At 32.1% G+C, this 17,245-nt stretch overlaps 1 protein-coding gene across 1 annotated transcript; it reads left to right on the top strand.

The window, feature by feature from the left end:
* Window positions 1-7,600: 7,600 nt before the first annotated feature.
* On the top strand, window positions 7,601-12,793 carry LOC143079670 (uncharacterized). The gene is made up of 2 exons (XM_076255143.1): window positions 7,601-7,752; window positions 9,616-12,793. Exons 1-2 carry the CDS (start codon window positions 7,704-7,706, stop codon window positions 12,102-12,104), a joined length of 2,538 nt encoding a protein of 845 aa, XP_076111258.1. The 5' UTR covers window positions 7,601-7,703; the 3' UTR covers window positions 12,105-12,793.
* The last annotated feature ends 4,452 nt before the right edge of the window (window positions 12,794-17,245 follow it).

Here is a 17,245-nt window from a genome sequence, read left to right as displayed (position 1 = left end):
GACATGTTTCTCTCTCAGTCTGGCACATATTTTATTTACAAAAAGAGGAATTGAATTGAATGAGGATTTCGGCTCATATTTGAAGTTGATTAACACTATTTTGTATCCTAGTTTTCACTGTCTTTGTGTTTCTAACCAATATCCGCTGATACAGTTTGTCCTTTATTTGGGAGTAGTCTACGTTTGCGCTGCTATTCTTTAAAAAAAAAAAAAAGCTGTGATATGACAAGTTAGTTTCGTTGAAACTTTATGAATCTTTGTAGATGGGGAAGAAATGCAAAACATTTTTTCATTGTTATATGAAAAGGGTTATTATGTTTAAATCAATTCATTAGCAATTTTGATTTTTTAAGTACTGTTCTTGCAAATGCAGTACAGTAACATACAGCTACTGCCTACACTTTAACATTAATGTATTTTGATTATTTTTTTTTCTCCGTTTGATCATAATCTGCTTTTGCTTGAGAAGGTTCTTCGGTAAATTTAACAAAACCTTTACTTGTTTATCTATATTTAATTCTTTCTCCCTCTTTTGACTGATATAAAGCTTTAAATCAGCTTTGAATTTACAATGTTCAGTTTATTATGTTTTCTTCTACATCTTATGACTTCTAAGCTTCCGTGTATTCATTCCTTATTTATGTTAAGACGACCTCTATAAATTTCACTTTGATTTTTAACCGAATTTTGTAAGTTTTGTAAAATTCTTTTAAGCAGTAAAAAAATAAATGCATATTCAAACATTTGTTTTTGGTAATTGAAAGCACAGTCGGGAACAACGTAGTGTACATTTGGTGAGCTCTTAGTTCAATAGAACGATGTCGGAGAACCTTCTTACAGTGCTTTGAAATAAGAAAGAATACGCTAAAAAGTTTTTAATCAAATCGAATCATCTCTTATTTCTACAGTTGGATGGCTGTCTCGTTGAATTTCAATCCACATTTTCATTTATCCTTACCCTTTATCAAAACTTTAATTAGAGCTAAATTCCAAATTAAGCCTGTATATATATATATATATATATATATATATATATATATATATATATATATATATATATATAATACTTAAATTTAAGTACAATATACAAAAAGCAAGCAAGCTTACATAAGTCTTACTATACATGCATTCGAAAATTAGCTCTAAAATAACATGTCTTGGTATTTTGTATTGGATAAGTTCTTATTTAGATTAATATTTTGTAGAGTATGCATAGAACTACAAATATTCATACGTTAAAGTATTTTTGTGGGTATTTATATAATCATGTTGAATATACATATGACTGGTTAAGTTTTAACCACGTAATTCCCAAAAGTAATGAGATTTACAGTTTTTCAGAGATTAAAAAAAAAACTTTACAGAAAGGAGACTGCAACATTATTATGTTACGATTGCTTTGCTGTTGGCACTTCTATACAGACGATACAATACACCCCTCATGTAAATAATATAAAAAAGAAGATGTGGTATGATTGGCACTAAGACATGTCTCCACAAGAGACCAAATGACGCTGAAATTTACAACTATAGGCCCTATACGATCTTATACAACAGCATAGTCAGCTATAACAGGCCCAGAATTACAAATGTAAAACAATTCAAAACAAAACAAATGACAATCCATGAATCACAGGCTCATCACTTAGGACAGGCACATACATAATGTGGCGGGGTTACACTAGTTTGAAGGCGCCAACCCCAACCCCCCTTACCTGAGAAAGTTGCGCAACAGTAAAGCATAATGATGGATACTAATAGAAGTACATCTAACAAAACACAGACTGGACGTGGAAGGGTACTTGTACATCACAACAACAAAAAGACATATATCAAACTTGGGGCTTGCTCATTAAAGATAGATAAAAGATTGACCATTGTAAAAATGTTGTGTAGTCCTCTTAAGACGTAGAATTTATCATTTTTGTTTTGTTTTATCAAAGTGTGGTCGATTGTAATCTTTTTTTTTAACAAACTATCCTCAATTCTGTGTCTGTTTTGCACAAGTTTACGTCTGTCAGACTTGAACTTATCGTAAGTAAGTAGAAAAAAATATGGGTTAAACACAATCAAAATATTATTGTAAATACGTAACAAGTATTTCCTTCTTCTCCTTAGAAATATTTAATACCTGTGTCATGCAAAACTAACTTTTTTATTTATGACTTATGTAATTGGTGTAGAAATATCACATACGTTGGTAAGATAGTTTGTATGCGTGGGGTTTTACATTTCCCTCATGTTGAAAGACAAATGCAATAAACAGTCTTTTCTCATTTGTGCATTAGTAAGATGCGTCAAATATACAACCAATAATATGTTTGAATATAGAGTATACATAAATATAAGACATATGTTTCGCGGCTAGTGCGTATATACAGACCTATTTATTTTCACGTTAAAACTTGTAACTTCAAAATATATATGTAATTTCGACGAATTAAAGAATAAATCTGATGATTTGCATACTCGCTACACAGTTAATTTCAATTTTTAAAAAGTATGATTGATTTATTTGAACATAAATTGTACGACGTTGATAAAGCATTAAAATATTAATTCGATTTCAATGGGAAAACCGTCACCATATTATACACTCAAGACCAAAAGTTTGTACGTATCAACTTCAAATGGGCCTAAATAGTACATTTCAGACATTTAAACGTAAAATGTATTTGAAAAAGACTGGTTTTGCTCACTGCTGAAGGCTGTACTTTGACCTATAGTTGCTAATTTCTGTGTCACTTGTTCTCTGGTGGAGCGTTTTCTCGTTGACAATCAAACCACGTATTTTATTTTTATATGAAACTTCTTTTAGTCCAACTATTCTTCAAAGTTTTAATTATCAAAGGCAAACGATACCAACTAAACATTCAAACTAATTAGTTGAAGAGAAACTGGCCATGCTATGGCAAAAAACTTTAAAATGACCAAAATAACATACAACAGTTTACAAAATACAACATATCGAGAAAACCAGGCTGAGCAGCACGGACTACACCAAAAAACGCGGGTGTTATCGGGAGCTCTAGAAGGGTAAGCAGATTCTGCTCCACATGTAACAACCGTATATTATACACACCAATTTCTTTTAACAATGTATCGAAAAAAAAACATCTTAATCATCTTATGAAAGAATATTTGAAACATGCCATGTGCAGTATTTTGTCTATTTTTTTCTCAGGACCTTACTGAAATGGTAAAGTTATTTTGAGAGCTATTTTTTAATGGCAGATCTATGATTATTTCTGTTAAATTCATTGACAATATCGATAAATTGTTTTTTGACGATTTAGTGCTTGACATGTAAGAAAATCCAAATGTTGGTTAGGAACTTTCCCTTGCCTATCCCTGGATAGCACTTTTACAATATGTGCTATGCATGCACCTCCAATGCAAGTACTAACTCAGTCAACATGTCACAATCGAGGAAATTACAGACCACATGACACTTATGGTTATCATGATCTAAAACCGCGAAGACAAGTAGCTAAATAGCTCAGACACATGTACCTCGTATCGGTCAACCATTCTTGATAGTGACCGTAAAACTTATATGATCGCTTTTGCCAATTTTGGTTTGCTCATAACTCTGTTGTAGAATGTAAATGTAAAGCAGCAATGTAACTTAAAGATACAATTCTTCAGATTCAATTATTTATTTCTCTTTCTAATTAGCACAAAATCAAGTTCTTTCCTTACGTACTGTTTGACCTTTTTCATTATATGTATGAATTTTGACTGAGTACCAGGAACGTTTGTTTACGGTAACAAAAACAATGTGGTAACATGAACGATAATATATGTTGGGGTTTTCTTTAAATAAAGAGAAACTGTATATAAATTTGTAGTCGTTAAATGCTTCATTCCAGAAATGAACTTATAAGGTTAACTGTGATGTTGATGCCATCTGAGTATCAAATTTCGAAATGTCAAAAGTAATTTAATTCCTAGGAAAGTATGAAATTGTCTATGCTGTGTTTTTATATACTAGTAATATTTGTCTTTTAGTAGTTTTCCTTTGTCATTACATTGTCAGTCTGTTTTCGACTAAATAGTTTGAATGTCCCTTTGTTATGTTTCGCATCTCTTTCAGAAATGTTCATCCTATTAGTATTAAGGATGTACTTAGGTGAGGTTAGGTAAAAAATTAGAAATTAAGAAATTAAAATTGATACTATAAGCTGGTAGAGCATCAATTAATGATAAAGATAAGCTAAAAATATTGATAGGTCATGGACCTCCTTTTCGAGATATTTGAAATTTAAAATATGGCGGGAAAAGGCTGACTCGGACTTTTACCCTAGATTTGCATTTGTATTATTTGGGAGTCAAAACAAAGAAAGAAAATCAAGAATCTTCTAAAATTTTGGTAAATGACCTTTCATGAGCTATTAAGTCTTATATGAAAAAATAAATGGGTGTTATGGGGCAAAATATTTTACATTGCATTGTATGGAAAAACACCAAGGATTTCGAACATTTGACACAAATTCCAAAACCTCACCTAAGTACATCCTTAAGTACAACTTATATACCCCTGATTGTTGTAATGCTACTGATCTTTAAAAACCTCAAGTAAAAGGAAAAAGTCAGATACATTCTTATTCAGTAATTCTAAGAAATGAGATTGGTTACACCGTTTTTATTTTAATTTGCCATATTTCAGTTTTGTCCTCTTAAAGTTAGTGTCTATGTTTGTATTACTGAACAGTATAGTACATGTTCTGTACTTGTATAGTTATATTTTAAAGTTTTTATTCACTAGATGTATTTATGATTATTTATAAATGACCAACCAATATAGTGTCCATTGTCTATCGTGTTACCTATATAAAGTTGTATATATATAAAAAAAATTAACCAGTACGAAAGCCAAAACTACAAAAGAATCGTCAGTGACGCTCGAATCAAAAAAGTTAAAGGTCAAATAAAGTAGAAGTTGAAGAGCATTGAGGCCCATAAATTCTGAAAAGTTTTGCAACATACAGTATACAATATTGCGTGTGTGTTGCTGTTACCTTTAAATAAGTTCAAATAATGAAACTTTTCAATTTGAAGAAGTTTCAGACAAATATAGTATATCCTGTTACTTTATATATTATAGTAACAGGATAGACAGCAATAGAATATATAATTACTATATTTAATGCTGTTGTGAAATAACAAATCGTTTTTTTTTTTGCTGATATATTATTCTTTTGTGGTCTTACTCGTTTTTACATTTCTAATTTTGTTTTCATTAAGCAATGTTTATGTACTATCACACACACGTACTGGATTAATTTTTCTTACTTATGTAAATTTCCTGAATTTTCATTTTCTACAGCTTAAATTATGAAAGAAAAGTGCCGTCTGCGTTGTTAAGGTTTTTTTTGTGCTTTTGAAATCACCAAAGAATAGTTCCATATCCATATACAATATATTCCATTTAAATTGTAGAAAAATCTTACAAAGAATAATAACGAAATTGTATTTATGTAGAATTTATAATAAACACATTAAAAGTAAACTTACTGCAAATTAAAAACCAATTGTTCACCAATTGAAGGTCTTTCCACTAGTAAAGATCTAATTCGATATTAAAATATAAAGAATCAGTTTAAAATGTTAGTTCCTATGGCTTTATGATGTATTAATATGAATTTAAAGCAAAGGTCAAAATCTAGAACGTCCTATTAACCTATGACCTTAGCTTCAATTTCAAGGTCACAAACCTAGGACCTTAAATCAAAAGACCCTAGGTCTTTAATATGTTTGGATAAAGAGTAATATCACTTTAGGCGTAATGTAAGATGGGCAAAAACTCCCATTTATTGTGTGCACACCCTTTCAACCAAAAAATGCAAGTAAGGACATCTTGCAACTAACAATTTATGAAAAATTATTTGTCGATATGTCATACGGTATTTGAAAATCAGTGAAAATAAGCAAAAAATCAAAATTTAGAACATGATCTTGATCTTTGACATTGACCTCCTTTTCTTTTTTTTGGAATCAAAAGACCCTAGGTCTCTATCACTTATGGTTTACCAGTTAGAAATGCAAATCACTTATATCAAATATATAAGGGGGAATAACTCTTATATGGAGTCTCCGGATAGCTTCGGTCAAAACTAAACTCCGAATCCTGAAGATGTAACGAGCAATTTGGTAAAATAAATTTGTCGTAATCTTTTACGGTTGCAAAGAAGTAGTGACCACAAGAAAAACAGTGTTTGGGGAGATAACTCTTCCAACGCAAAATATTTAGTTGCGCGGTTGTCAGTTTTTAAAGCGTATAAACTATACGATATCATATTCCAAATATCTAAGCGAAATCTTTTGAAACAACAAAATTACGCAAGAAAAAAAATGGGCGGAAGAAAAAAAAAATAATAATAATAATAATAATCAGAACAAAATCAATAGGTCTTTCCACGGAAAGGTGGAAAGACCTAATTAAAGTCATTCACAAAAATAGCAATACCTAAATACTACATATAATGACTAACTATCCACCAGCAGTGGTACTTTTGACACTCACGGTTAGAGCAATATAAACATTTATTATATATATTTTGCCTGGAAATTTAGGTACGATCTGGGTAAAAAAAACCTTTGTTCTTTACATACAACTTTATTATAAAAGGTACCAATTCAACACTAGTGAATTCAACTCTATAATTAAATCTTTAAATATTATTTTTATTGATATTAATATTGATTTTATTATCAGTAAATTAAAACCACACTGATATTATTATGTTTACATATATACATATGTACATTTATTTCATGGTTTTACAATCTGTCGGTACCTATATTTTGGAAATGCACAAGGTCATGTTTGTCTCTGACTGTTATTGACGTCTTTACTAAATCCATTGGAATTCGAATGTGTTCTGATTGATACGTTTGTTTTAGATACATGTATTTTTTCAATATGACACTTGTTTTAAATTTATTTGATGTGTTTGAGATTTATATCTTGCCATTTGATAAGGGACTTTTCGTTTTTAATTTTCGTTGGAGTTCAGTATTTTTGTTATTTTACTATTATGAGTGAATTATTCCTGTTTACATGTAGTAATACACTCCGAACAAATGTGTTATCACTATAGTTCTGTAATATTTAGTTATTTTTTTTGAAAAATGATCAGAAACAAATATATTTCTTGATATTAAGCGAACGGTTCGTTTAGGTGGAATTGGTTTTGGAAGATGAATAGACTCTTGTTTTCTAAATATTCTCAAAATAATGCATTTCTTTGGAGCAGTATTCAATTATACGTACTTTATATGAAATTTCATTAAAGCTAACTTTAGGAGAACAGCTAAAGCTTGTACATAATATTTTTTTTTCAAACAAAAGAAGTAAATTGAATGTATGTTTGCGGCCAAAGGAATAATGAAAATTCCCGAATTGTTTATCTAGGTTTGGTTTCTGGTACGAAAGCATATACTGCAGTCCCAGCATAGCGACCAATGGCACCACTTATCTATTACATGTATTCATTATCTTTCCATGCTTAAGTTTATCAAAGTTGTTTTCATTATATTCAACTTATCATTTGTGCACGTTTTCATTTTTATCATCCGAGGAATGAAGACTTTATCATAATGTTATCAGTTTGACACACGGTATAACTTTCCACCTGCTAGACTATTGATGAGCACTTGTGAACAAAGATCATTCAAGTCGAGCTGGAAGAATAAAGATCATGATCTGTACATATTTGCTTGTATTCTTGCTTCTGTTTGTTTTTTCTGGTGAGTATTTTTTAGTTTTTATTAAGTTAAAATAAAACGTTATTTATTATAAAAATGTAAATTGAAAACTAAAGAGAAATATAGAATTTGAAAAACTTAAAAAATATATACAATTTGAATTTCACCCATTTGTATTTTTTTGTTTTGGACTAAAGCGGGATTTAAAAATTGTAATTACTAAACGTGTAATTAACTGATATACACTATAAAAACAAAATGATCACTTTCAAAACAATTCCCAATTGTCCCACATTTAAACTTCCCAATTGTCCCACAAACATATTCCCGATTGTACCACAAAATTTCATTACTTTTTTACCTGTAATTTTACCGTAGACACCGTATTTTGTGTGCCTTTTTGACATTCAGATAGCAAAAGCATCACAGCAACACAATTCAATCAATTCAATTCAATGTTTATTAAAGTCTCATCTCATCACAAAACAAAACAATAAACCAAACGAACGAAAAGTGAAGAAACGAAGAGAAAAAGCACATATGAAGGTCAACATGCGAGGTTCGCTAATGGTCAAGTGTCAATACCATAAAAGAAGCTCTGCATTTACCAATACTTCACAATTCAAGTTATGAAAAATTATTATTTTATCAAATGTTAACAAAGATCTGCAAGCAACACGAATTTATTAAAGGAAAAAAAAACACCACAATGAGAAAAAGAAAATTAATAAGGTTCGTGACTTAAGACACGCGGTCTTTTCGGGAGACAACACCACAATGAAACAAGAACAAAGTTCAACAGTTCGACAGGTGTGTAATGTTACTGCATGCACAGCTATATGTTAAACCTTAGTAATCCATACTACCGCAATGACACAAAACGGATTTCGTGTCATATGTCGTATATATTGGTTAACAGATCTTGTTTCAATTACATGGTCACGTTTGCTTTACTACAAAAAGCCAGAAATTAGTCATTTTTGACAAAGGGCGTTAGACGATTATAGAATCATTTGCCGGCAATACCAGATAGTAGTCGTACCCATTCTGACACAATATTGAGAGATTCAGTAACATCTATAACAACCGCGATAGCCATGTTCTGTCAACATACTTAGAGAAACTTGCTTTTTTTTTTTAAGTCGAGCTCTCTTGTAATTATGTATAGAAATTTAAAGTGTTCTGTTGAGACAAGAAATAAGGGGAGAATTCAATAACTCAAACAGTAGCATATACAAGAGTGTTTGAATGTTTCGAATCAATGAGTCATCTAAAAACTGTCTTAACAAATTATCAAACCGTTACACATCCCATCCTTGTTGACTATATAAAGGTTTCATACCACCAAAAAATCCCTTTATATTCAAATAATTTGTTTTAATTTTCAAAGCTTTATAAATGTTTTACTTTAGGTGTAACTCATTAAGACCATGTATATTCTTAATTATAGATTTATTTACTTTCTACATTCCAATTTTTATCACATTTTGAAACATGAGTCCCTGGAAATAAGCTACTACGGAAAATAGCACCATGGTTTATTGTAAATCTTAATCAGCATACTATTCAACACATCTACCCTACAACTGTAATGCAGGTTCAAGCACAGGAAAATGTGGTATCAAAATGGTCAAATATTTTCATTCATGTAAGTACATTTGCTAGTTTAAAAAAACGAAACATCAAAACCACTATGTCAGAGTAGGGCTACTCTTACATATATTTTAAATGTGATTGAGTGACTTGATGGTGTTGCACCTAAACTTAAATGGAATGGTTTAGAAGTCAAACATTTCGATAATACTTCAAATGACACGATGTTTTATAGCCTTAATTTGTCGTTGTTTTACTTGATTTATGTTTGTGTAAAAAAAATCATTATATGTAATTATTCTTATTCTTTAGATGCATACAAACCAAAAAGAAAGTATGACCCCGACATGCATAACATGATGACCAGTTTATCTGGAGGCGAAAATAATCAACGACCAAGTGTGTTTGGAGATGGTTGGGGATTTTTTATTCATAATCCTAATTCATATTTACAACAGTATAGAGAATATAAACATGTAAATATTGGTGACAATTTAGTTAATAATCAAGCATCTACTGCCATGAAAATGAAAACAATGAAAAATTATAACATGTACGGATTATCTTCTGTGGAGCAGAAATCTGCAGCAAATACAAATAAGTATATTTTCAACCCAAATACTCTCAATCAGCAGCTGATGCACGATTCGCAGAATAGTAATTACGATATGTTAAAAGATTACATGCAAACAAATATCGTCCATCAAACAAACCAAGCACATAAAGAGGATATCAAACCGAATTCTGACACTGAACATACCGAGCCTTCCCGACAGGGTACACGAACTAAGAACAAAGCCATTTCAAATATTAATAGTATGCCTAAGGATAAGACCGATAAGCAATTAGATAATGCATCTAATGGAAATTCTAAAAGTTCACATGAAGCAATAAACAGATTTGATGCAGCCCAGTTAAATAATCAAATGATGAAAACTATGTTTTCTCCGAATAGTTTGAATGGAAACACGAATGGACTTCTTAAACATGGATCAGTTAATGAATTAGCGGACAAATCAAAACAATCATCAAGACATGGAACATTTCATTTCGATGCCACAAATCTGAATTCCGAAATGTTACATAACGTCGGCTATAATCCAGTATATGTAAATGCTGCTACAGGTTTGAATAGAAACCATAAAAGAAGGAGTAGCGATTTTAACCCAAATACCATTATGAGTAAATACATGGAGCTCAGAACAAATGGTAATTTGTTTGGATCTTATCACCCGAACGACCTGCTAAACGAAATTACTTCATTTTCAACAGAAAATGAGAACAGTAAAACACCATTAGAGTTTGACCCAAATGGTCACAGCATGTTTCCTGCAGCTCAGCATACTGATTGGGGTTTCTCAAATTATAATCCTTTGCATTCATTGGAACAATACAGTGGTCGCAATGATGACAAGGGATCAGCTGGACCTAGTCAAGAAGGATTCAACCCAAACAAATTAAACGACCACTTAATGGAAATGCTTAAACAAAAAATAACAGAGTCTTCAAAAGCACAAGCTCAACACATTGTCAATGGTTTTAATCCTGATACATTAAATAGTAAACTTTTCCATAGTCTTGGATATAAACCTGGTACCGTTTCTATGAAAACAAGTGTACCAATTTTTCATGAGAATATACCACAGTCCGTCACAACTAATTCAGATAATGTAACTCAGCGAAATGGGCTTCCAGGTATAGGCACTTCCGATGTGTTTGGAGAAACAAAATCTTCTACTCCGTCACAAAATGGGTATGTTAAAAATACACATTCTAGTTATGAAAACAAAGGAACTGTATATTTAAGTGGAGTCCAACCACAACAGGTTACTCCTACTACATCTACAAATCTCCATAATAACCAAGGACAAACACAAATAACGAATAGCGGTGCTGGCATTAAAAATCATAATCTTAAATATGGAGTCAAAAATCAAAACAGTGCACAAGGAGTTAATTCAATTTTCAATGGAAACATTATTTCACAAACTGGGGCTACTAATACAGCCAATGCGCAAGCAACTGGGGTAGGGTCCTTAAGTGGATCTGTCCAGACCAATGGGAATGGCTACCACCAATCTATGTATCAACAAGGTTCAACACAAGGCATGATAAACAATACCTCCGTGTTGACAGGAGCAGGTGGTATAGTAAGTCAAACTCATGCAGGGGGTCTGGGTAGCACGACAGTTCAACACACTGGAATAGCATCAGGTAATGGAAAAGGGCAAGGTACTGTGTCTTTAGGATCGAATACAGTATCACAAACTGCAACAGATGGTCTTGGGTCGACAAGTGTTGGGCAGACTGGTAGTGGATCCACTGGTTCAAATGTTATTACGCAGACAAATGCCGGAGGCCTTGGATCTAATACTGTATCACAATCAGCAGCAGGTAGTCTCGGATCAACAAGAGTGGGTAAAATTGGAAGCGGATCACTTGGTTCAAATACAGTATCTAAAACAAATATTGGAGGTCTCGGCGATGAAACAGTATCTCAGACTGCAACAGGTAGCCTTGGGACCAATTCCGTTACACAAACAAATACTGGAGGATTGGGATCTAAAACAATGCAGCAACCAAATACTGGAGCCTTCGGTTATAGCTCTGCTTCTCAAACTAGCAATGGATCATTAGGATCCAATTCCGCAGCACAAACCGGAACAGGAAGCTTAGGAACAAAAACTATCCAGCAAACTAATGGAGGGTCGGTTGGATCACATGCAATTACTCACACCGGAGTCCATGGAGTCGGAAATCTAAGAAATAGTGGTTCTGTTGCTCTGTTGTTGGGTCCTTAGGTTCAAATAGTGTTAAACAGACATCAACTGGGAGTGAATAATGGATAAATAAATATGAATTTCAGATAAAATACAAGTTTATCATTTTTCGTGAAATGTTAAGCCTAAAAGATATGTGTTTATAATCTTGTTTGATTTGTCCATGATAAAGACAAAATATCATATGAAATATTGAAATATAGAAGGAAAGTCAAATATACAAATAAGTATAAAAATATATTGTCTGGCAGATGCAAAAAAAAAGTGTAACTCAGATATAAACTGGCTTGTTATTTCATTCATTGGACATGCAAAACACTAATTTGAAGATTATTGGCGTGTTATCAACTGTCAAATGAAATGGATTGTCGCGGTTTAAAACTGCTTTTTATATTTTGTTACTTTTGGGAACACCTGATCATCACCAGAACATAAATATGACAGGCGGCTGTGTCAAGTTATACACGGTATAAACGTTTTGATACAAATACAATTCCAGTTTGAAGGGAAACATACAAAAAGTGAAATAGCAAAAATACCGAACTCCAGGGAAAATTGAAAACGGATACTCCTTTATCAAAAGGCAAATTCAAAAGCTCAAACACCAAACAAATGGAAAACAGCTGTTATATTTCTGTGTTTCAAACGAAACTATCTGAATCATGTTCCTTCATATTCCCATATTTGACATACAATATTTGATTTCCTAATCAATAAATTTCGTAAAGTAAAACAATTTCTGGAAATTCTCTATTTGTATTGTCGTTTGCTTTTGTTGCACTTCAGTATTCTGTTGTTTCGTTGTTTTCCTCTTATAGTTGATGTGTTTCACTCGGTTTTAGTCTGTAAACCGGATTTTTTTCTGTCGATTTATGACTTTTGAACAGCGGTATACTACTGTTGCCTTGAACAAAGTCGTCGGGTGACCTCCCACTCCACCCTTTCTGTAAGGCTCAGTAATCTGTACAGAAAAAATGACACACGTCAATGAAATGGGCCTTGCGCTTTAAAATACTCGACTCTCTTTCAATAAGAACCCCAAAGAACTTATATAATAAATATGAAATAAACCTCAAAGTATGTTATATGCTGAATTCAGGCATATAAATCTGTTGGTGACGTATCTGCGTATGGCCAACTCATCGGACAGTTTATAAAAGACACATTAATGCTTACAAAGAATTTTCAAGATACCTTCGTGGTAGCATTCTATGTTTAGAATTTGTTTCTTGTAGCAAAACTTTTCCCGATTGTTACCCCATTCCAAATGAACACTGAAATACTTAAAATGCAACCACTGTGCCAATGGTGTCTCACCTTATTATAGATTTTATGTTGAACTTTATATTTAGTCTCCAATTTCACCCGGATTTGTTTTCTCTCAATCGATGTATGACTTTCGAACAGCGGTATACTACTGTTGCCTTTATTCATTCTAAATTGATGTACAAGAGACATTTACAGCATGTTGCAATATTTGATATTTCAGCCTGAAATGCTTGCTGTAGATATGGATATGTATAAATCTATCTAAAGCTTAAGATTTCCATATATATGTCCGGCCTCAAATCTATGTCCGGCCTCAAATCTATGTCCTTTCCCCAAATCTATGTCCTTTTTAATATTGCGTCATAGACGTTCCAAATCTATGTCCTGTATTGTCTCACATCTATGTCCTTTATTTACTCAAATCTATGGCCATTTTTGGCTCAAATCTATGTCCTTTCATTGACGTAAAACATAACAAAACGTCATCAAGTAAACAATGAAAAGTTAACAATTACAGGTGTAAGTACGGCCTTTAACACGGAGCATTAACTCACACCGAACAAACATTGAACAAGTGGTTTATATGACAAAAGCAAGGTTAACATTTTGTCTATTAATATATATGGTTTAAAATTGCTTTATATTTTGTTTTTTTAAACTGGAGGAAAATCTGTTATGAATAGTGGACTGATGGAATATTTTCAAATACGTCAACTAGAGATTTATCCTCTTGAAATGTTTTCTGACAATTATCGGGATATCTTTACTTACTCCTACTTTTTGGGAATATTTATAATTCAAAACAAATCCAGTCATGAACAAAGGGACTGCAGTGTTTACATCTGGTTTCTGGAGAGAATGTGGAATGTGCCGAAACATAAAGAATGATTCTTTTCGGGGAAAGATTTTTGTTATTAAAGACATAATTACAAGTTTTACATTTGAACTAAATAGATATCAGCTAAGACCAAACAATTGATATATGCTTTATTGTGATTTACAAATATTTTAATTAAAAATATAGAGCACGCAACTTTTATTTTTAGCAATTCAGAATGATTTTATTGATATTTAAAGTAACATATGCTAGATAAAGTGGTATGAATGTCAATTTAACAGCAATGTGAAAAAATTTAGAGACAGTTGAAGTACGCTGAAGTTGCATACAAATAGTCATTCTTTACTGTCTTTTTAGTAAAAAAATTATGTGTAGTTTAATTATTGAAGACGGCATACAATAATAACACACACATGTAAAGATTTTAACTACAAACATGGAGAAATTACTTTATAAAACAAAAATCATACAAGACCGTACTTAAAAACCAATATTTTAAATCAGGGACTTTCTTAGTCCCTGTCTAAATACAAGCGAAATAATCTAGCTAGATTTACTTATACTTGAGCTCTTGTGCACACAGGGAGAACACATACCAATAAATTAATATTGAACTATGGGAAATGACTTAATAAAAAAAACCCTATCAGGCCGAAATTATTAGACGGGCATAAATTTGTGCATGGCTGAAAAAGAATTAAAACATTACACAGTTTTAAAGCCTTATCTTTTATAGCGGACATAGATTTGAGAAAAAACGTCACGATTAAAAATCGGCCACAGATTTGAGGCCAAATTATTTTTTAAGGACATAGATTTGTGAATGATGTCATGATAAAAAATCGGCCACAGATTTGAGGCCAAATATTTTTTTATGGACATAGATTAGCGATTGACGTCACGATGGGGCATAGATTTGAGAAACGGACACAGATTTGAGGTCGTACACAGATCTGGGGTTTACATATATACACGGTGAATTCATTTACTTTTTATATTGTTGGGGGAAAATGTTTATTTTCGTGAATATTTTAATTCATGGTTTGGCAAACGCGTGTATCTAAGCTAGTAGAAAATTTATATTTTGGTTGAACATTTAAAATCTTTGTTATCAGCAATCAACGAAAATGTGTAACCAACAGTAGATGTGCAGAATACTCAACTACAGAGTCACATTCAGTGATAAACTTGATTTTTTTTAATCTATTGCATGGTAAATTAGTTTGTCATCTGTTATGAAAACAGATATGAATTGCTTGTTAGGAATTGACAAGTAAATTATGATGTCCAAGTTCTAACATTTTGTTAGTTATACTTCTAACGCTCGCATGATAAAAAGAACAAAGAGACAACATTCATGCAGACAAAATAACATCTCACTTCAGTTTAAGACGGTCCATAAAGCTGATTTGAGAAATATAATCTCTTTACCCATGTAAATACTGGATACCACCCTAATAGAATCTGCCCAACTAAAATATCTCATATTGTTCCCGTTCTGAGTAAGAATACACATATCTACTATGATGTGCAGCAGACAGTCTTTATTTGATCGAGTTAGAAATTATGGGAGATGATTCACAGGTTAATGCACTATTGATTCGTGCTGAGTCTTAGTCCTGGTATCTATGATGAGTTTATTTACAGAGTGTTGACTGAAATACAAAGTCCAAATTCATGACTTTTTCGGTCGTTGTCAAACTTTCAGGCATTGTTTTCTCACTTATGGAGCAGGATGTCTTTACAACAACAGTTTATGACTTATTTAGAGGAGTAATTCTCAAATAATGCCCCCATAAAATGTAGGGTACCTTAGCAATGAGTATTTCGTGTTGTTGTTTTAGAGGTTTGCCAATTGATATTTTAATCTGGTCAACATGAAAGTTGAAATTTGGCTTTGAACCAGCTTTATACAACTGTGATTTTACATTTAACATCCCAGGACATTCTAAAGCTGACTTTACATTATGAGTTTTTGAAGGTATTATTTTGAGATGTCTCATTGTTAACCATCACTATATTTCTTTTTTATACAAAAACTTTAATATACAATTTAAGCTGACAATAAGATGAACAAATGGTTGAATCTGAACATTATTCTGTTGATGTATAGATGTTCTTGGTTTTTTTTTAGATGTTATGTTTTGCATTTTCTAAGAGCAAAACATAACCAGATATTTAATTGATATCTGTTTTTCTATGTTGTAATGTTATGCTATTGTTTCAGAAAAAGGGAGAAGGTTAGGATCCATTAAAACGTTTAATCCTGCTGCAAATGTTTGCACCTGTCCTAAGTCTGGAATCTGATGTAATTTATACGTGTTTCTCGTTTCTCGTTTTTTTTTTAAATTTTATATAGATTAGACCGTTGGTTTTCCCATTTGAATGGTTTTACACTAGTAATTTTGGGGCCCTTTATAGCTTTTTGTTCCGTGTGAGCCAAGGCTCCGTGTTGAAGGCCGTACATTGACCTATAATGGTTTACTATTTTTAAATTGTTATTTGGATGGAGAGTTGTCTCATTGGCACTCACAACCACATCTTCCTATATCTATATATCACCTACATTTCACATTCAATTATATCTTTACAAATAATAATTAACCCTATACCATTTGATTTATTTTAAGGGGAATAAATGTTTAATGCCCCCAATTGCAAAACATGGATTCTGCTATAATAAAAAAAAAACAGGGCGCAGCTTTATGCGACCGCAGAGTTCGAACCATGAACAGTTGGTGCAAGTATAGACACAACATTCAAGCTTGATACAGCTCTGAATTTGGATTGTGATTAAATAGTTGACACAACATAGGTTTCTGACACAGAATGAATGTGGTCTAAGAACTTAAAAATTTTAAATTGGACATTTACCTATTATGGTCAATATCCAAAATCTAAATACATGGTGAGATTCAGCATATCAAAGAACCCCAAGAATTCAATTTTTGACGAAACCAAATAAGTTCAATTTTGGACCTTTTAGACCTCAATGTGGACCAATTTGATAACCGGGCCCAAATATAAATCAAAGCACTGTAAGCGCTGTAGGCAG

This window comes from Mytilus galloprovincialis, chromosome 6, assembly GCF_965363235.1.
Source record: "Mytilus galloprovincialis chromosome 6, xbMytGall1.hap1.1, whole genome shotgun sequence".
NCBI classification, from domain to species: domain Eukaryota; kingdom Metazoa; phylum Mollusca; class Bivalvia; order Mytilida; family Mytilidae; genus Mytilus; species Mytilus galloprovincialis.
The sequence above is the reverse complement of the archived record's forward strand: the minus strand, read 5'-3'. Positions and strand labels throughout refer to the sequence as shown.

What these genes read in the sequence shown, in the direction of transcription:
- LOC143079670 (XM_076255143.1), top strand. Translation starts at nt 7,704, where the DNA reads ATGATCTGTACATATTTGCTTGTATTCTTGCTTCTGTTTGTTTTTTCT. An exon ending in GCTTCTGTTTGTTTTTTCTG is followed by an intron (nt 7,753 to 9,615) that starts GTGAGTATTTTT and finishes CTTATTCTTTAG; the next exon opens with ATGCATACAAACCAAAAAGA.